General features: G+C 48.1%; 2 protein-coding genes across 3 annotated transcripts in view; one reads left to right on the top strand and one right to left on the bottom strand.

Annotated features, from left to right (window-relative positions):
- Positions 1–226: 226 nt before the first annotated feature.
- On the bottom strand, positions 227–18,517 carry MRPL21 (mitochondrial ribosomal protein L21). Of its 2 annotated transcripts, none has more exons than XM_075501726.1 (7): positions 18,413–18,517; positions 15,920–15,980; positions 11,889–11,974; positions 8,646–8,809; positions 7,059–7,111; positions 1,904–2,007; positions 227–436 (listed from the first exon to the last, which is right to left on the bottom strand). In XM_075501726.1, exons 1-7 carry the CDS (start codon positions 18,450–18,452, stop codon positions 369–371), a joined length of 576 nt encoding a protein of 191 aa, XP_075357841.1. In that variant the 5' UTR covers positions 18,453–18,517; the 3' UTR covers positions 227–368. The 2 variants fall into 2 exon arrangements, with proteins under 2 accessions (XP_075357841.1, XP_075357842.1); XM_075501727.1 differs by lacking the exon at positions 227–436 and adding an exon at positions 1,058–1,211.
- Positions 18,454–19,945, top strand: part of IGHMBP2 (immunoglobulin mu DNA binding protein 2) — a 47,938-nt gene continuing 46,446 nt past the window's right edge. The window contains exon 1 of the mRNA XM_075501719.1: positions 18,454–18,588. Within this exon, the coding sequence (XP_075357834.1) occupies positions 18,515–18,588 (74 nt within the window). The 5' untranslated portion in view covers positions 18,454–18,514. The remainder of the gene's footprint in view (positions 18,589–19,945) is intronic.

The following is a 19,945-nucleotide window of genomic DNA, read 5'->3' as shown; positions in this document are numbered from 1 at the left end:
GTTGTTATTACAGTCCAGAAACACATGCAGACCTTGGCTGAATAAGCCTGCTGAATCTGGCCTTCCACATGCTGCTAAGTGACGGTGATCGACTTGCAGACAAAGTGGAGAGAACATACTGAGATCTAGACATGAACATATACTCAGTAGGTCAAGCACCAAGTCTGTGAAATAGGCATGAAGTCACTCCTGTGCCACCAGTATCCGTTATTTAGTGGTATTATACACACAGACAATTTATTGCTTTGCAATAGGCTCTCTGGCTCACCTTTAAGAGGGTAATTTCTCAGCTGCATATCCTGTTGCTAATCTTTAAGAAGGATTTGCACCACTTAACATGATCTGGGGGTAGATTTGGGATCCTGCAGTCATCTTGTTTCGCTGCTCTCTTCAGTCCTGTGTTTGCTGTGGGCCACACTGCACCCCAGGATATTCCCTGAAGCCATACAATGCCAGGAATTACACGAACAGAGCAGCAGGGCTTTCGTCAGGAGAGGAGAAGGGGCAGGGGGCAAAATTACACTTAGCACTCTTAAAACCACCTCACCCATTTACAGCGATGTAACTGCAGTCTGTGGAGAGCAATGAGTGTTTCCAGAGGGCAAGTCAGCTCACCCAAACACGCCTGCCTCTCTGCCAGCCTGAAGCGCACTCACAGTCCCAGGGCAGGGAAGCTTGCAAGGACACGAACAACTAAGCCCAGCAACAGGCTCTTTACATTGTCTAATTATACACATAGATTCTGCCTTCCAGGCTCAGAGCCTCACCTCTGGGACTGGGGAGGTAGATGGCCCTCTTCTTCCACAACCAGTGAAGCCCAAGGTATTTTTAAGACACAGATGAGAACGTGAATTCCTAAAGTACATAGAGGTGTGCAGGCAAAGGCAGACCCAGCTGGCATGAAACAGCTTGACAGCTAGCAATGGAACCTGGGTTGTTTAAAACTCCTGACAAATAAACACCATCAAGGCTGAAATAATAGTTTAAAAAAATATTTCATTTTGTTCTTTTAAAAAGAAAGTACATATAGATTTCCATTTCTGACAACAGCAAGAAGTCCAGAACTTTGCAATGACAAGGCAGTTTTATTTCCATAATTGCCTAAAGCAATAATAAACCTAAGCCACACAACACTCGATCAATCAATCATGACAAACAGGGGAAAATTTCTATGGTGTTTATCCGAAGGACAGTCTGTGGGTTCATGATGACTGAAAAGGAATGAAAAGAGCAAAAAAAAAAAGATCAGATGACAGCACAAAACTCTTGCGTACCTTTTGGAAGGCTCCTGCTGGCTTAGCTACGCTAGCCTAAGGCATGCCAAGGCGCGCTGGTTTCTAGAGAGGGTGCGCTGGCAGATGCTGCCACGCTGGCAGGACAGCTGCATACCATTGGTATGGCGTGAACACGAGGTCTAGGCAGAGCTCCCGTGGGACTGTGTCAGGCTGGTCAAGGTTTTAGCATCCGTTCCATAAAAAAACGGTCATAATTTTTCTCTCTCTCAGTCGTATCTGAGAAAGGGCAGTCATATGGTAATCAAAAAGCCTGCCACAGGTTACTGTTAAGACTTGCTGGTATCTGTGATTACATATTCAATACATAAGGCTCTGGAAAGAGAACAAGATTGCTTTCCTGCCCAGGATATTTTTTTCCAGCAAGGTCTTTTGCGAGGCTATCTAACAAAGGGTGCTGGACCAAGGGGATATTAAGTCACCGTGCTCTGAATACAGTGGGCACTCCTGGGGCAGCGAGCTGGGAAAGAGGTGCTGTGCCATGAGGGGTCCTGGGGATACGGTGACTGAGTCTCCTTCCCCAGGCACCGCCCTTGTGTCGTGATACCTCCCCCTCCCGGATCCAGCAACAAAAGAGCAGGGAAGGAAGCTCTGTATTCTTCTCAACTTACTTTTCTTCTTTTGATAGTTGTGCCTCTTCCAAAAGCGCATGTTAATTTTTGGCCATGACTCCGTCTTTTCAATCACAGTAGCCTCCACACGGACGAGGTCCTTCCTGAAAAATAAATGTTAAAAGTATCACTTTTTAATTATTTACATTCTCCTCCTATCGGTGAGCAGGTTTCTGGGGAAAAGCAACACACAGATAACACATCCTGCCTTACAGAGCCCAGATCCACGAGAACTACAAAGTCACCGTGGAAGGAGGGAAATCTGTCAGGTTGCTGGCTTCACGGTGCAAAACCAAAAGCCTCAAGGTGTTGTACGTGGATCAGCTAAGTGATGTGATAGTTTGCAGGGCAGTACCTCTCTGTCATGTGAGGGATAAGATCAGAAACAGCTATGGAGGCAGTAGTAAGCCAAACCTGCAGGAACTTGTAGGATTACAGTAAGATAAATTCCCCTGGCATGTTCACGTGATCTTATGCATCCTGCTTTGCTTATGGTACAGGTTAAACCCACCCATGGCCCCTTCTCCTGTGCTACGCTGGTTAACACAGAAGTCCTTCCTCCTTCTATAAAGCATCACAGACAGCTGGAAGAAAGTCTTCTCACCTTGCTCACTTGAATAAGACCTGGCAAAGGCTCAGTGAAAAGAGATTTGGCCCACTGTTTCTAGCAGGAAGCACAGCTAATTGGCTGCTGGAGCAAGTCACTTCTCCCACATGCCTCTCTTCTGCCTCCCACTCTTGGTCTCTCCTGCTTGTTTACCCCAAATTGGAAGAGAAGACGGGGACTCACAGAGGATTTCATGTACTGCTCCCGGCCCCACAGCTGGGGGAGTTCAGGTTGAGTGGTGAGACCACTCAAAGACTCAAATTATTTCTAGACATCATTTCTACACATAGAAATTCTCAGCAAGTAAACATCCTCCCTCCCAGAGGATGGAGATGAAGAGAAGAATACAGCCTGTACTTCCTTCACAGGTGAGTAAAATCACAGAGCAATTCATCCCTCCACATTACCTTACCGACACACACAAACACACCGCCCGCCCACCCAGGGATTCTGCAGAGCTCTCAGAGAAGAAGTCCCACCGAAGTTAGAAAAAGAGTGCTGGGTTTTCTAGCTGCTATCTGAAAAACACCAGAGCTGGAAAACAAGGTGGTCTGAAGCATGCACTGGAGGACCAGCTACCTGTCTGCACAACAACTCCTCTCCGGGAAGATAAGTGCCTCCAGACAAGAGCCAGACTAAAGCTTTGGAAAGCATGGTTTTAATCAACAGCCACAATGGAGGAGGAAGAGACACTCTTTCATGCAGCATCGCTGCAGAATACCATTAAAAACTCATTAGCACGCTCACTTTGCCACCGGAAGGCATTTAAAGAACATTTTCCTGACAAACGACTCTGTCTGCACTTAAGGGGGGTAGAAGGGGGAAGCCCATCTAGCCTAACTGTTCAGCAAGGTCACTAGGAGGCCAAAGGCTTTGAGACATTTACCATCTCTCTTAACATTTACTCTCTGGGGTGTAATATATATCAGAGATTAATCCTTGAGGGAGGAGGGAAGGACAGCCAAGGGAGAAAACTGATGTATCTGCATTTAGTGACTAGCCCAGAAGAAAATAGACGTAAAATAATCTAGATTTTAAGAGACCACTGGGTGACCCCGGCATCCCAGCTAAAGGATGTTATCCAGATTCAGCCCAGTGACAGGACCCAACAGCACTACTGAAATACACAGCAAGCTTTGCAACGCTAGGAAAGAAACCAAAACATGAACTGCACTCCAAGGGCTGGCCGTGTTTTACCGCTATAATTAGGGAGCTATACTTGCTGGGTCTAATTCCTGCCCACTGAAGGCAAAGGGAAAGCTAAACTCCCACTGACTTCTCACAGGCTTGGACTGTAAAGGCACGTAAGAAACTCACTAATGGCGATCACATGGGAAAACTGGAAAGCGGCCAGGCCAGATAAAGTGACCCAGTCACTGAAATCTCTGTGCTGCTCTCAGGAGAGCCAGTGTTTGCAGTAGCACAGCCAAGCTATCCCTGATATAGCTCTCGCCACTGGACCATGCTAGCTACCCCAGGCCTTAAGTAGTACCCAGCCAAAAGGAGAAACACTGACACAGATCTGTAGACAAGTGTTCCCCCCACATTGCTCATAGATGTTGACATGCTTTCAAGCAAATCTTTAAGGGTATTGTTGAGACAAATGAGTATCCAAGCGTGGCTTCACTCTGCAAGTCAAAGTTCAAGGCCAACGGGCCCTGGTGAGTCCTTCTCTGTTGGACAAAGCACTAGGACCTGCTGGTTGGAAGGCTGAAGCACAGCAGAAGCCAACTTGCTGGTGAAGTGCATACGAACAGAAAAATTCTCAGCAAAATAGAGCCCAAGAAAAAAAAAGAATGTATCAAATGTTTTAGGTATGACTGGAATGTCCATAAAAAGGGGGTCACACATTTCCCAGAAGCTGACATAGACAGTCAGGCCTTCTGCTTTCAGCAGCAAAATGTTTCATGACAAAGCACATCTATCAGATTTTTGCAGGAGGCAAGAAAAATTCACACTGAAATCTCATAGATCTAAGTTGGGCTGAAAGCTATTGTCATTAAGCAGTGAAAAAGATCCAGGCAACCTACAACCCTAAAGGATCATAACTCTTAGAGGTAATAATTCAACTGACAAGCTCGCTCGCTCCCTGCAGAAGGTAACTGAAGCCCAGGCTGGCTGTCTGGGAAAAGAACAGGTCCAAGACCCTCTGTCATTTCCACTGAAGCCACTGCAAAAATGGGCAGGTAGCAGGAGAAAGAGCAAGGTTCCTCTAGAGGAAAAAATTCCCCATCAGCTGTACTTTGCCTAGAAATAAGTTAAACTTTCTCATAGAGGCACCATTCATTTCACTCAGGTCTAAAACAGCTGAGGGCACTCAACTGATGGCCTGAAAAGCAAACCTGCCCAAGGTTATGCTCGCTTCTAATCACAGCTTTAAAAGTGCACAATAATTTCTGCATTATACAGCTAAACAAAGTACAACTGCATACTGCTTGATACCCTTGTGCCAATCGACGAGACAGCAAGTTCCTTGAACAAACACAAAACCCAACAGATTCCAGAGCAGAAGCCAGCTAGAAGTTCCCAGAATAGCCTCTGCCACGCAGATATGTTTTGTTGCACTGTTGTTTTTTAAGGCTTTAGAGGAGTGTCATCTTGGGAGGTATCTGACTCCTACAGAAAATTAAAACATGACCATCTGTCCAAAACAGGACAAGTTCCTACCCGCCTCCAAGTCTGAACAGGGAGTGCAGCTGTAATGAACTGTCTTACCCAGACACTGGTGCAAGCATTCACTGATGTGTTTATTTTTAAAACAACAGAAAAACAAAACCAGCTTTTTTCACATCCAAGCTCTTATCTCCCCTCCAAAATGTTTGTGGTTTAGGCACAACTGGGAACTATGTGAAAGAACTGCAATCCACATTGCCTGTGACACGCTGGGTCCTGCTTTCCTTTCCTCAGTCCATATCGGAGAGCTGGGGACGCGGGAGGTTTCCCTACAGCTCGGAGGGAGGATGGCACCTCCCCACCAGCCTTTCATTCTGCCTGGTCAGCTGCCTCCTCCTCCTCCCACTGATCCTCCTCTGCCAAAGTTACCGGAGTTCAAGCTAACACTGGCAGATGCGCAGTTTGGTCTGCTTCAAGCAACTGACACCACCTTCCACACACTTAGAGCACTTGCAGGAACCAAACAGCTGTTTTTCTTCCTGTCCCAGAGCTCCTGGGTCTCAGGCCCCATGCCAAGTCCAGCACATAAACTGAGAATTGCAAAGAACCACCCCAGGGCCACTAGTTGAGAGCACCAGGTGAAGGATGGTGCTCCCAAAATGCCTGACATGACATCGCCCTGTCTGCAGAACTTGGGCTCTTACTTGAATTTCTGCAAGATGACATTTCTAGTCCTAATAATGAGATTCCCCTTCCTAAAATCATCCACAAGTGCAATATCTGGCAATAATTCAAAGACTCCCGACAATCTGCTATTCCAGATCTATTTGCAGTACTGTTAAAAGGACTGGCAGCCCTCAAAATCCTCACACAGGAAACCCGAGGCAGTTACCACCCGTGCAACTGAAGTATGTTATCAACTGTACACACATGTTACAAGTAACTCGTAAATACCAACAGCCCCCTGGTACCACAGAAAGCACTCAGATGTGAAACCAGTCTGAAACCATGTGGTATTTCTAACCTGAATCTACAAGCCACCAAGAAATAATTCTCAGATGTACAAGTTCCTCCTTATCTGACCATCCTCTGCCAAAGCTGCTGCAGTTCAAGCTAAGACCTAAACGTGGGGTTTAGCCCGCAACCAGACCGCAGCCAGGGCTCCCAGATACTTTGAGCACTTGCAACCCATCTTATCCTGACTTACCTTTTGCCACTAAAACCTCTTGTCCTGGGGAAAACAACAGTTCATGACTTTGCTTCTGGCTAGCGCTAAGAGCTGAGCAATAACACCTGGTCCGCACACCACTTCCTTTTTATAAAGAAAAGGCTGAAGAATCGGGTGTTCTGCCAGTTTGTATAGCAAGTCCTACAGCATTGGGATGGAGATAGTGCCAAGGGGGTAAACTCCTTCTCCCCACTTCTGTGATTGCTGGACTATGTGACTAGGAGGAAGGGAAAATTAGGAACTCTAAAATTAAGATTAAGGCCCCCTGGGTTAAGACAAGGGCAAAAGGAAATGGGTTAAAAAACCCAAGTCAAATTAAGGGATTAAGGGGTGGGAAAGGGTTTCTGGGTTATTCCAAGATGACTATCACTGAAATTAGGGTAAGTGAGTAAAGATGTCGAAGAACAAGATTTACTGCTAGTCTGTGCAAGGCTTATACCATGAGAAAAACATCCCACCCAACAGAGGTGAATATCCTACAGTTACCTTAGAAATGGGCCCAGCTGCTCTACCGTGGCAATGGTTAGAGTCAGCAGAGGCGGATGAGCTTATTTTATTGGTGATTCTTTCAAAAGCCACGGGGCTGGGAAAAAAGCTAGTGCTGATAAATCCAGGTTTCTCTTCAGTTTCAGGGACTGTAGGAGCCCTGAAGCTACAATTAAGTACAAAAATTGTCTTGAAGATAATTCTTTTATGAGACATCTTACCCCAGGAGCGGCCTTCCAATAAGCGTGAAGTCGTCAGCACCAACCAGCAAAACCTATGGAAAATAAATCAGGCATGTATCACTGGTTCATTGTCCCAGTGGAAATGCAAACAGTATCTTCCAAATTCTACAGTCACCATAAAGGAGTCAAACGGGTTAAAAATAGGCTTTTACACATTTCAAACCTGACACTGGTACTAGAGAGGGATGGTGGGGAAAGGCAGCTAACAGGCAAGAAACAGATTCATTAAACAGATAGTCTTCCAGGAGAGCTTATCCTACTAAAACATACTTTAGAAGTATCTTTCACGTTGATCAGAACACACTGAACTTTTCTGTTCTGGCTCACCAACAGTTGTAAAAGATATGAAAAGCAATACAGGGAAGAATAATACACCTTGTGGGATCTGAATGAATGGCAGCTCCTAAAATCATTGGATTTTTATAGCGATTGCTACGTTTCCCAGTAGAGAAACACTTTCCTCATTCTCCTCCACGAGGCCTCAAGATGGGCAATAAAGAAATGAACATCGGGGGGGTTCACCACCCCAGGGACTAGCCCTCTTGTTTCAGGGCATTTCAACCACCTGCCTATCTAGAGGACCGGGCAGGATAAGAGAGAGGATAGCGTGAGAAGAGGCAGCATTTCTTACAGACTGCCTCCTTCCCCACACTAATCCTATGGCAGCAGTTAAAAGCAACATAGAAACGGTCATGAGATGTTCTGACTTTTGTTTAGGCAGATACTTGCCAGTGAAATCCCCAAAGGGTTATGGTGGTTAGGCAAGTTCTTCACCTTCTTCACTCCCATCTAGACCTTTGCATTCCTAGCTGGCTACTCCATGCAAATCACTCCTCTCCCTGTTGTATACAAGGATGCAGGCCACAGCTGAAGGTGTGCCTAAAAAGCTGCCTCAAAACTGGACTTCAAAGCAATGGATGAGTAGAAAAACTGCCCGGCTCTCCTTAACTGCTTGCTTGGCTCTAACATTAAGCCAACAGAATCCCACTTCATAATCTTTCAATTAAGGTTTGGATTAATGAGCCTCTACAAGTTCCTGCTAGTTAACGAAGGCTAAGGATAAAGATATTGAATTGCATCTTGGCAATTCTCCCCTATATGTACCATTCCTCTCCCTCCACCCAACACACTCAGCGTGATAAGGATCTCGCACAGCACTGAGCAGTGACAGTCACTCTGGGAGTACTGCAAGTATTTTGGGTGTTGGAGTCTCAAGGTAAACACAGTCTTTAGCTGCTGTCTCTAGAAACAACAACTGTAATTTTCTTTTTTTGGATGAAGTTAGTTCAACAAAAATCTGTCTCCTGACAGAGCCTGGCATGACTCATTCCAACCCTGTTCAACAGAAATCAGAATAATATTATCACTAACAGAGTAACTGAAACCGGAACAAAACTAAGGCAAAGCAAAGAGCTGGAGTGAGAACGGGAGAGCCGACAGGAGCTCTTCAGGACCTGTTTTTAAAACCTGGTTATGGGTTTTGCCTCAAGGAACGTTCGCAGGCCATTTGCTCTGGCCGCATATGCAGCATGGCATCACAGGCACTGTGGAAGCATGGCACGTCACCTTTTCCATCCGGATTCGGTCTCCACATTCAGCCTCCAGTACGTTGTCCATCATAATCAAGTCTTCACTGGTTATTTTCCACTGCTTGCTGGCAAAGTGGACCACAGCAAAGAGCCTTCCGTACTGCCCCGTTGCGATCATCTCGTTCACCTTTTGTACCACTTCTGTTGGCAAACAGCAGGGAAGGAATCAGTGTAGAAAACCCAGCAAGGTGTGAAGAGCTGTTCAAAACTAATTCAGCCACACAGCTCTCCCACCAAAACTCTTCTCTTCTGGGAATCTTTAAGCAAGGATCAACAGCAATGTTGTTTCCTAAGGGGTGTGAGCCTCCTTTTCATAAACCTAATGACCTGTTTGTATTTTAGTTGCCGGCAAACCCGTGCATAAGTAAACACCTAATATATATATATACTGTGCAGCTAATCTAAGAGTTGACTTCTCAGCCTGTTTCTTAGGCATCCTAAAATGCACTGTACTCAGATATAAAGCGTTCCAGAAAAGAGCGCTTGTCCATGCATCCTACATTTGGAGGGGAGCTCCCCTCAATTTCCAGGTATTATGCAGGAGGCCCAGGACCGAATACTGTGTAAGGCACGCAGGAACATCAGGGAGAGTTTGGCAAAGTACACAGGAAAAAGGGCTCCAGCATACTAACAAAGCCTGGCCTGAGAACTTGTACCTGCAAAGACAAGAGAGACCCTTCCCTCACTCTTTTCCAGAAAATCTCTTCCCATATGCACACGCACGCAGAGCAGGTGCCAGGAGCAGTACAAATCCCAGGGCTGAGGTCCTGCACATGAACAAACTCCATTTTCTGTGATCAGCTTCCTGTGCAGTGAAGCCAAAACCAATTTTTATGGGAACATCAAAAGGTATTGCTTAATGAGTCCCATTCCACTGCCAAATAGCAGCTTTCCACCCTCTTGAGCTGTTCAGAAAAAGAGCAACTTTTCTGTAACTGGAAAAATAGATTTTCTTCATTGTCCTCAAAAGTGGCTGAATCATTTTTTCTCGAAATGTAAACAAAACAACATCCATTTGGGACAGAGAAGAATTTAGCAGCTGGTCAAACCAAACCCAGCCCTTACAGGAACACTCTGAAAGTGTCCAAGATTCAACCCAGCAGATGCAAACTATTAAAGGTAGAGGTAAGAGCAGAAATTATTTGCAAGGCAGTAGTTGCTGCAGTTCCCACTACAGTGAAGAGTTTAGCTTCTGGGTTGCTGGAATTGACGTCCCAGAAGAAAAATCCATTGTGTACTCTTTTCTCTGATTCACAGTGGTCCACTACAAAAAGTCCAGAGAGAAAATGCAACCCCCTTCTCTTTGTTATACCCTCAACAGCACAACAGGTACAATAAATTTCTTCCAGCTCTAAACTGCTGATCTAAGTATATCAGTAGTCCTGTGGTCAACATGTCAAAACCAAATTTCAAAATGATGGCCTACAATTTTCTCTTAGCAAAAACCATACAGAGTCATGCTCTAACAAGGGTTATTTCCTTGTCAAATTTCAACTTTCTACCCAGGGGGCTTTCTCATATTTTTGTAACCAAAAAAAGGTACATTTTCTTCACTGTATTTGGGCTCTGAAGTTGTTGATAACTCTTGTAAACACCTCTAGTGACAGGAAACATCAAGTGATGTTACCATTTGATTGTTAGTACGGCTTGTATCTCAGCACCATGTGGAGTGACCCTTCCTAAAATATCGATGGCTGTTTCCATAGCCAGCAGGAAAACAGAAGGCAGAATTCAAATGCTCTCGCTGTTGTTTGCTTTGGATAAGCACAGCCAGGGGATAATGATGCAAGCTCATAAACCGTAGGAGGTTACGAGGCATGGAAATCACAGCGGCCCCCAGGATCCCATGTGAATCAGTCGGGGAACATGGGACCCTGCTCACCACAGGGCTTCAGCAAATCAAACTGAGCAGTTTATGGTTCACTACTGGGTCAAATCATGCTCAGGGACAGAACGCTCATCTGCCACTTGAGCAGTCCCAGGAGCGCAAAGGAGATAAAAAGCAGGGTGAAAAACAGCCAGAGAGGAGGCCTGGAGCAGGAGGCTTTCTCCAAAGCACATCGCTCACACAGTTATTAATGCACTGCAGCCAGATGATAGGAGACTATCTGCAAAAAGGTGGACACAACTCAGCTGCTCTCCTCTCACGCTCTCCTTGTAAAAGAACTCTCCTTTACTTCCTGGGTCTCTCCCATCTAAAGCAGAGAAGTCAGGTGCCTTTCATAGATCTCCCAGAGGCTAATGCAACAAGACAGCAAGACTGCCTGGTAATAAACACAAGAGCTCCTTGCCTGCATGAAGCACCCAACTGCTAATTGCCACCATCACAGCAACTGTAAAAGAAATTCACCTGCTGGGGCTCATTACTGCCTAGTTCTGAGAAACACCCTGTACGTGTGTTGGCTTCCCCACCACCATCCCTAGCAGGGTCTGGATGACAACGGTCCCACCTGGGCAATACGAGGCTAGACACATATGCCTTCTCTGTATTTGATTTTCACATCCCCACCTGCCAGGCGAACCTGTGTCTGGTTACAAGTGGGAGACTGACATGTTCTAGTAAGGCTGAACAATGAGGATGGTTACTAAACAGCTACGGGCACTTCACTCGCTGACTTGTGAGGCTGACCACTGCACGGTCCACGTGCTCCTTTCAGGAGGACCACTGGCTGCGTTCAGCAGTCCCGACTAGATGTGGGGACAAGAATGTGTTCCCTAACATCACTTCCCAGCTGCTCATTGCCTTATGTCACCCCTCTGCAGCTCTGTCATGTGCCCACCATCCAACTGCTTATGCTGGCTCTAGTGTTCTGTTTTATGCACTAAAATACACCAGCTCTCTGATGTGCCCACCATCCAACTGCTTATTCTGGCTTTGGCTTTTTGATTTATCCATTAAAAGAAAAATAATTGTTTTCTCCTGTCCAAAAGGCTTGTTTCATGCTTTAGAAAGCAATACATCACATCAGGTAAGATTCCTCTGGGAGCGTTACAAGCTGTCACGCTGTCATAAACCAAGGAGACCTCATATTCTACCCAAATCTCCAATACCAGCAGCTGGAGCACAAGTCCAGCGACACTAACGCATGCCAGAAATGAGACAAAAATGCAAAGAACAAAAACTAGCTCCAGTCATTGAAGACACTTATTTATGCTCAAATCAGGCCACCAATGGCAATACTGGAGCGCTAGTCTTCACTTGGAGACCTGAGACCTTTACCTGCATGATACTTTGCTTCTTCTACCGGATCTGGAAGCTTCACTTCAGGCCACGGCGGTGAAGTCAGAGATGTTTTGGCAACAAGTCTGTGAATGATAAGGTAAGATTCACTTGTAGCAAACAGGTATTGTCAAGAGATGTAAAACATGAAGTGAGGAAAAAAAGGTAAAAGAAGCTGGAGATGGAGTAGAAAGTGGTTTTCCACTGGGGGAGCAGAAGTTGTACAGGAGACTTAATGATTTGTCAGGATGAAAGACTCGACCCAAAGCCCACTTGGGCCAGAAGGCAATTTCCCACACATCACGTTTCACTTTGTAGCAGCTCACGAGCAAGGTGAGGTTTTCTTAAGTGTTATGGACAGAGGGTGGCAGGCAAGGCAAAAGCCATGTTACCTCCCTAGGACTTAATCCAATGGAGGACACTGGGTATGGCAAAGTCCCCAGACCTTCCTCCTGGCAAAAGCACTCCAGTAGGACAAGAAATGCCGCAAGAGTGCTGAAGCTGCAGCCCATATCAGAAGGCTGTTCAAAACCATGCAGAAAACGCTTGGCCTCATTTCTGAGTTCAACCTGCAAATGCTCTACCAAACATAGTCGCTGCTCCCAGTGTTTAAGGGCATTTAGGCCCACCATGAATTGCAGCAAGCTTAAAGAAAAGGATAAATGCCTCAGTGGTTGGTTTGCTTTACTACCATCCTATCCTAAAATTCAGTACGGGGAATGGAATTTTTTTCTTCCCTTTTTCTCTTTTTTTTTTTTCTTTTTACTTCTCACTTCAGAATGTTATTTGAAATAGTTTGAACAAAAGAAAAGTGCAGAAAGAAACAGACTGAAAATTAACTGAGAATTCACCCAGGCGAGGTTATCACTTGTTCCTGATGTTGAGATCTGCAGCTGGATGTGCTAGTGGTGATCAAGCTCAGCGACCACCGGTGACTTTCCACCGCCTTGTTTTTACAGTCTGGAATTTTGTCACCAACTCCAATGGAAACAGACCTACCTTAAGCCTTGCTTACACCCAAGTTTTATCTAAAAGGCTCTTGTTAAGCTTTTCTAGGTACAGATACAAGTTACCTCCACCACAGTTGAGAGGCTGAACGCGTTCAGGCTCCTCAACCCACTTCAGCACCAAGTACAAAGCTCTGAAGTCATCCGATAGCAGGGAGCATCTGGGAGGAGACAACGTGCCTTTGACGGGGAAGAAGGGCTAATGAGCGTTCTTAAACAAGCCTCGAGCGCTGCACATGAATGACTCACACGCATCCTTTTTTCCTCTATTTTTTGAAGCTCTTCTCTGTTAAATAGATAGTTTAGAGAGGGCCTTAAGACCACAGCTGGGTTCTTTACAGGCGACTTACGAGGCTGCTCTTCTTTTGTCACTTACAGCTGCATTCCCTGAATGGCAATAACAGCTTCTCCCACCCCCAGTGCGATTCAGCATTTAATATAACAAACATTTAGCCCCAAAGCCTCTTCTGTGCCACAACCATGTCTGTCTACAACCAACAATACCACAGTGGGGAGCGACTAGCAGAGGCACCTAACAAGGCTTCTCAGACCCATGCCTATCTTGGTGCAGGTTGACCACAGAAGGGAGCAGGAGCATGCACTGTCCCATGTCCATCCAGCCAAGCACAAGCACCCTTCCTCATGATGACTTTGAGCACCAAGATATTTTGCTAAAAGGTGCAAATTATATTCTTATTCTTCTTGGAAGGGTAGCTTCTGCTGTTGTGATAGAGAATCGCTTTAATAAAATCTCTTTTCAAACACTCTGCAACTGTACTGCTGGGACAAGAGCCTCTCCATTTCAAGACATTGCATCAGTCCCTGAAGACCTTCCTGGTGACCAGCCTGGGAGACTCCTGAGCATCACAGATGCGTCCCTTCAGGATCATTCAGCACTGATACAATCACGGGAGCAACCCCAGCTCAAAGTGCACCAGCACCTGAATGCCAAATTCTGTGCAGAAGACATCTTACCTGAAGCCTGCTCTACCTTCTACACTTAGATGTTGCTCTCTTACTTACTGAAAATGGTATATGGCTGGCACAACACGACACCTTCAGTTTAGTGAATAAACGGGGGGCCTGAAGACAAGCAGGCTACAGTATGGATACAGAACAAAAGACTGAAAACTGCCAGGGGCATTTCAGCTAGCAGCCAGCAACGTGTTCTCTTTAGCTGTCATGGTGGATTCCTTCTGCTTTTCTCAAGATTATCACTGGGAGGGATTCTCTGCCTCCCAACTGAACTAATTCCTGACTGCCTCAAGCCCTGTACAGTCAGTACCGCAGGTATTGGCACGCACGCGCTGCCTTTCCTGACAGCGGCGCAGACAGCACTAAATCACGAGAACCCTGTTTAAAACGTCACAGCTGAACAACAATTAATGCTGCTCAAATGGGCCACAGGGTGTTAATTCAAAAATGAAACACTACACGAAACTCACAGTGTGAGTTTGAGCGGAAAAAATGCAAATGGCACTTGCTTATAATTAGCTGTTCTTCAAGATCTCTAGGACAAGGAGCAACAACAAGGAGGACCAGAGGCAGCTGTTTACATCTCTGCATAAGAACCAGTTACAAAAACGATTGATTTGTTCCCCAAGAACTGGAGAGAAAAGCACCACTCTAACCAGGGACAGTATTTTCATCAGAACTGCGGTGCACACTTCAGGGGGCAGGGAAAGGAGGCACAAGACCCATCCTGCAGCATTCAGAGACCATCCTGAGAGGTGCCAAATGCCTTTGCTCAGAAAGAGACACACGACCGAAAGGCGTGAGATTATAGTTCTTTATTAAGCAAGAGTCTACGATACCACAAAGACAATCTTAGATTTAAAGAGGAGGGAGATTCACCCTGGATCTCGATGAGATGACCAGAAAGGTATCGGTTTCTGAAATCTGAAGAGAAAGGTGCTGCTCAGTAACTACTGTCTCCATCACGAATGGGAAGTTCAGAATTTCCCACGTGCTGAGATCCACACTTTCTATAAATAACACAGGATGCGCAAACTGCATAAAATATTCAGGAAAAAACATTAGATGCTAGTGAAAGAAGGCAAAATTAACACACCAGCAGTTGCGTTCCATCCGTTTACTCCATAATGCCCAGCAACGCCTCTCAAAGGGCTTTAATTTAACAGAAACTCAAAGCACTTGCAAGCAAGTATATCACCACAAGCACCAAGGCTTCCTGGGTCTGTTGCGGGGCTTAGTAATAACGTTGGGCACTGTGTCACAGAGGCAGAGATCCCAACTGTGTTCCCACACGCTTGAGGACCAGCGGGAAGAGGCCACCCCCCTGCACCCTTCAGCAGTGCAGAGGGAACGAGCGAATCTTGCCGTTTTTCCCCGATGCTGCTCACAGGAGTTCTCCACTTCTGCAGTGTCCCCTCCTGGTTAAGGCAAGCAGCAGCACAGCCTGCAGCTCTGTCCAGGTACCTCTGTGTGGGATCCCAGCAGAGGAAACAAAATAAAGACACAAACAAGCAGCTCTCAAAGTGCGGAAACAAATGAAGCCTGAAGTTTCCTGGCTTGGTGTCCCGTAGTGCTTGGGCTGTTAATCACATTTTATGAAGACTGCAGTGCAAGCTCAGTATTTATCAGGTATCGGAGACTCCAGGCAGGACACGAACCTTGCCTGAGGAGTACGCTACCTGTACCTAAAAAGAGGAGCGTCAGCTGAAGCCCTTCTGCAGCTGAGGAGTTTGCAATGTCCTGACTTGAGTGGCTTCTCTGCTGTCTACTACAGGCTGAGCCCACACTGCGGCCCTTTTCTCAGCGGAGGATCTAATTATCTGTCTCTAGACTCTGCTGCTTAATTTCACAAATCAATGGCAGCATCCTTCTGGCAAAGGTGACTGAAGATAGGCAGAGAGTCCAAAACTTATTGGGAAGCGACAGACTGACAAAGGGGTCAGACAACCCTCCTTTCCAAAGGAAAAACAAAGTGCCCTCCCCACCCCCACCAAGGAAGGTCAGCATTTCAAGGTGCAAAAAGCAAAGCAGAAAGTCATTTAACATTACCTTTGCTGCGGTGACGTGCTCTGGGAACTCTGGTGCCGAACCGCAGATGAAAGCAAGAAGGCTAAAAGGGAGAGAGGGGAGAAAGAATGAAAAATAAGCAGCAACTGCTGGGCTTTTAGTCCCTGGTGAGGCAGCATTACAGCAATGCTGAAGTGTCGCAGCGCTGGTCAGCTTTGTGGTACCATTTTTCTGCCTATAAAAGCTTTGTTCAGTTGTATCAGGACAGGCAAAGATAAAGGGGGAAGGAAAACAAGATACACGATAAGAGAAAGGACCCATCAGTTGTGTGCAGCGTTGCAAGAGAGCACAAGAAAGGCCTCCCACTGCAAACACACTTATGTCGAGTGACACTGCCAGACTTATGTCAAGTGACTCTTCCAGCTAGACACAACAATTTAATATGGATACACTCAGAGCATCCCACCTCTTTTGGAAAACAATGTGACCGGAAGGCAGAGAAGAGGAACGGGTGGTCTGAAGAACACTGTGGTGCGCTCTCTTAATTCTGAGCACTAACTGATGCTGCTAGAAGGATCCTTTCCAGCCCTCTGGGCCCTCCAAAAAGGGGAGGGCAGCTATTACACAACATTTACCAGGTGATTCTCAGCAACTTCTACTAAGCCTTACAAAGTTTCCACTCCGAAAAGAGAGGAGGAAGACAAGGCGCGTTGCCAGTAGTTCACTGGCCCTGTAGCTCCCAAGCAGTCACCGCGATGCCAAGTGAAACACTTCCAGGGAACTGGAAGAGCGGGGCAGGTTCAGCAGACTTGGTTTTAACACTCCTCTGTCTGGATTTTCACCATCCCAAACATGCCCTTTCCTTCTAGACGAGTGGAGGAGCTACGTAGCTAAACACGTAACGACAACGGAATATGGGAATTCGAAAAACGTATTCATGCTTTTCAGAGCAACATACACATGAGGTAACGTTCACTGAAGTAGTGAGACTGTGTTACCATTTCAATACACAAATATTCAAAGAATGAGTGGTTTACTACAACTTAAATTACACTTTGAGTGTAGGTTCAGCATTTTTTGGAAAGGAGCTGGGCCCGCACACACTGTTAATCAGCAGAAAGAGATGAAGGCCTAAAGACACATGCTCAGGGATTTATCCCCGTGTTATCTCAGGGATAACAATACACTTTCTGGAACAATTTGGTTAATTAGAAGACGGCCCATGCACAGCTTCTTTGCAGGAACATTATCTTTTTCACCCACCAGCCAAAGCATGATGTCCTGGTTACAGCTGGGATAGCGTTAATTTTCTTTATAGTGGCTGGTGTGGGGCCGCGTTTTGGATTTGTGGAAAACAGTGGTGATAACACAGGGATGTTTTAGTTGTTGCTGCACTGGTCAAGGACTTTTCAGCTTCCCCTGCTCTGCCGGGTGCAGAAGAAGCTGGGAGGGGGCACAGCCAGGACAGTTGATCCAAACTGCCCAAAGGGACATCCCGCACCGTACGGGGTCAGGCTCAGCGTGTAGAGCTGGGGAAGGAGGAGGAAGGGGGGACGTCGGGAGCGATGGCGTTTGTCTTCCCCAGCCACCGTTACGTGTGCTGGAGCCCTGCTGTCCTGGGGACGGCTGAACGCCTGCCTGCCCCGGGAAGGAGTGAAGGAATGCCTTGTGCTGCTTTGCCTGTGTGCGCAGCTGTTGCTTTCCCTATTAAACTGTCTTTATCTCAACCCATGAGTTTTCTCACTTTTACTCTTTTGATTCTCTCCCCCATCGCACTGGGGGGGGGAGTGAGCGAGCGGCTGGGAGGGGGCTGAGTTGCTGTCTGGGATTAAACCACGACACATGACCAATACAAGGGACTGGAAAGACTTCTTAAAGCCAAACGTACTTAACCACCTCACTTGCAGAAGCTGCAGCTCACCAAGGCTACGCTCACCCGACACAGAAACCAAACCCAGATGTGAAGCCAGGGCCCCCCAGACCGCCAGTCCGCTCCCAGCACAACACCCTGCCAGCTTCCCACCCCGCGAGCGAGGGAAGAGGCTGATGGAGTCCCTACACCCCCCCGTCCCTGGGTGTTGCTGACAGGTTCATACCAGGCTAGAAAAGAGCCTGTAACCTCTAAGTTTGATTCTCCTTTTTGTCACCGGCCGCCGCCCCGGCCCGCTGCCCGCTCCGAGGCCGATGCTGGCAAAGACCCACCTCGCTCCTCTGGGCCCCCTTCACCCCGCAGCCTTCCCCCACGGGGACAGCGCCGGGGCTCACCCACCGGGTACGTGGCGTGGATAAACCAGGGCCGCGAGCCGGCGGGGGGCGGGAGCACCTGCCCTGCCTGGGGAGGCCGCGGGGGCTCGCTGGGCCCGCGAAGGGTCCGGCCCCACGGGGAGGCCGCGGAGGGGCCGGGCCGCGCCGTTCAAACTGCCGGCGGTGGAGACCCTGCCCCGCCGCCTCCCTCCTTCCCTCCCCCGGCCGGAGCGGAGCTCGGGCCGCGCCGCGCCGTGCCGTGCCGTCCCGTCCCGTCCCGTCCCACCTCACCTGCCGCCCGTCGCCGGGCCGCCACCACCGCCGCCGCCATCGCGGTGACCCCGACCCCCGCCCCGGAAGCGGAAGTGCTCGGCCGGGCGAGGGGGCGCGGCCATGGCGGCGGAGGCGGCGGAGCGGCACCTGGAGCTGCTGCGGGAGGAGCGGGAGGCCGAGCTCGCCGAGAGCAGGTACCGCCGGGCCGCCTGCGGTGGGAAACCTTGCCGGCTTGGCCCTGTAGAGCGTGCTGTCACCTGCAGCAGCGCTGATCCTGGCGAGGCCTGCTGCCACCTATGGGAAACCCTGATGGGCCCTCCCCCGGGCCCTGCTGTCACCTATGGGAAACCCTGACAGACTTCTAAGGGACTTGCTGTCACCTGTAAGAGACCCTGCTGACTCACTCCTATAGGACCTCCTCTCACCTCTGGGAAATGTGCTGTCACCTATAGGAAATGCTGTACTCACTCCTGTATAACCGGCACATCCCAATAGGAAACCCACCCTATAGGGCCTGCTCTCACCCGCTGGACTCACCCCTATAGGACCAGCTCACCCCTGTAGGAATCCCTCTTAGACTCACCTTTAGGGCTTGCTGTCACCTATAGGATCCAAGCTCACGTCAGCAACACCCAGGGCTCCCCTTCTCCTCCCCCAGACCTCGGGGGGTGCTGGGACCCTGCAGCCCCCACCCAGCTCTGCCCTCCTGCCCGGGGCTCGAGCTGAAACCAAATCCCACCTGACTCGCATGGATTCGCGGTGCCGGGGAGGGCGGGGGTATCAGCAGGTCCCCCCGGGTTGCGGGGGGCCACGCCAGGGGTACAGGCACCCGCACTTCTGACACCGGTAAGGCCTGGCCTTACGCAGCCCCGAGGCCGGAGGGTACCGGGAAGCAGGACGAGGCCTTCCCACGTCCGCCTGAAGTTCCCTGACACTTCAGCCCCCGACAGACCAACCCAGAGGAAACAAGACAAACTGGGGGACTAAAGAGAATAAACCTGGGGGATTTTCTCTTTTGTTTTGATCTATACAAAAGTAAAGATACCCCCCAAGGTGAGAGTGCAGAGCAAACACAGCTGCTGCAGCAGGCTTTGGGCCCAAAGGACAGCAGTCTGCAAAGCTACTGCCTGTGTTTTGTGCCATCGTCACTTGTGGCCTGCAAGTCTGTGCAGACACCCACTCCTCTTCCCTATGCAGCCACACGTGTCGGAGGTTAGCACAACTTCATGTAAAAAAAGGCAAATCTTCCATTTTAGCGCTTATATGTGACAGGAGAAGATTCAGGTTATGCTCTCCTGGGTCGTGGGTAACGGGGCAGGTCCTTCCTTTTCACACCCAGACAGGAGAGGGGAAACTGCACAGAAAGAGATGTCGCCTCTTCTGCAGGCTCTCTGAACATTGCCCCGTTTCTCAAAATAAGCCTGTGGAAGCCAATCTAGTTACATCACTACAAAGCGATCGCGTAAGCCAACACCTCAACAAGCTGATGTCTCTTTTGCCATCGTCCTTCCCCTTCTCCATCTCCTCCCCCTGTATTTTTCTGTTTTGTCA

This window comes from Mycteria americana, chromosome 5 (genome assembly GCF_035582795.1).
Source record: "Mycteria americana isolate JAX WOST 10 ecotype Jacksonville Zoo and Gardens chromosome 5, USCA_MyAme_1.0, whole genome shotgun sequence".
NCBI classification, from domain to species: Eukaryota; Metazoa; Chordata; class Aves; order Ciconiiformes; family Ciconiidae; genus Mycteria; species Mycteria americana.
This window is presented reverse-complemented; position numbering and strand designations above follow the sequence as displayed.

Bases quoted from the DNA above. Each gene is read 5' to 3' on its own strand.
- MRPL21 (XM_075501726.1), bottom strand. From the start codon at position 18,452: ATGGCGGCGGCGGTGGTGGCGGCCCGGCGACGGGCGGCAG. The intron at 11,975-15,919 runs GTAATGTTAAAT...TATCATTCACAG, and splicing joins AGCACGTCACCGCAGCAAAG to ACTTGTTGCCAAAACATCTC. The intron at 8,810-11,888 runs GTAAAGGTCTCA...GTTTGCCAACAG, and splicing joins AGAAGCAAAGTATCATGCAG to AAGTGGTACAAAAGGTGAAC.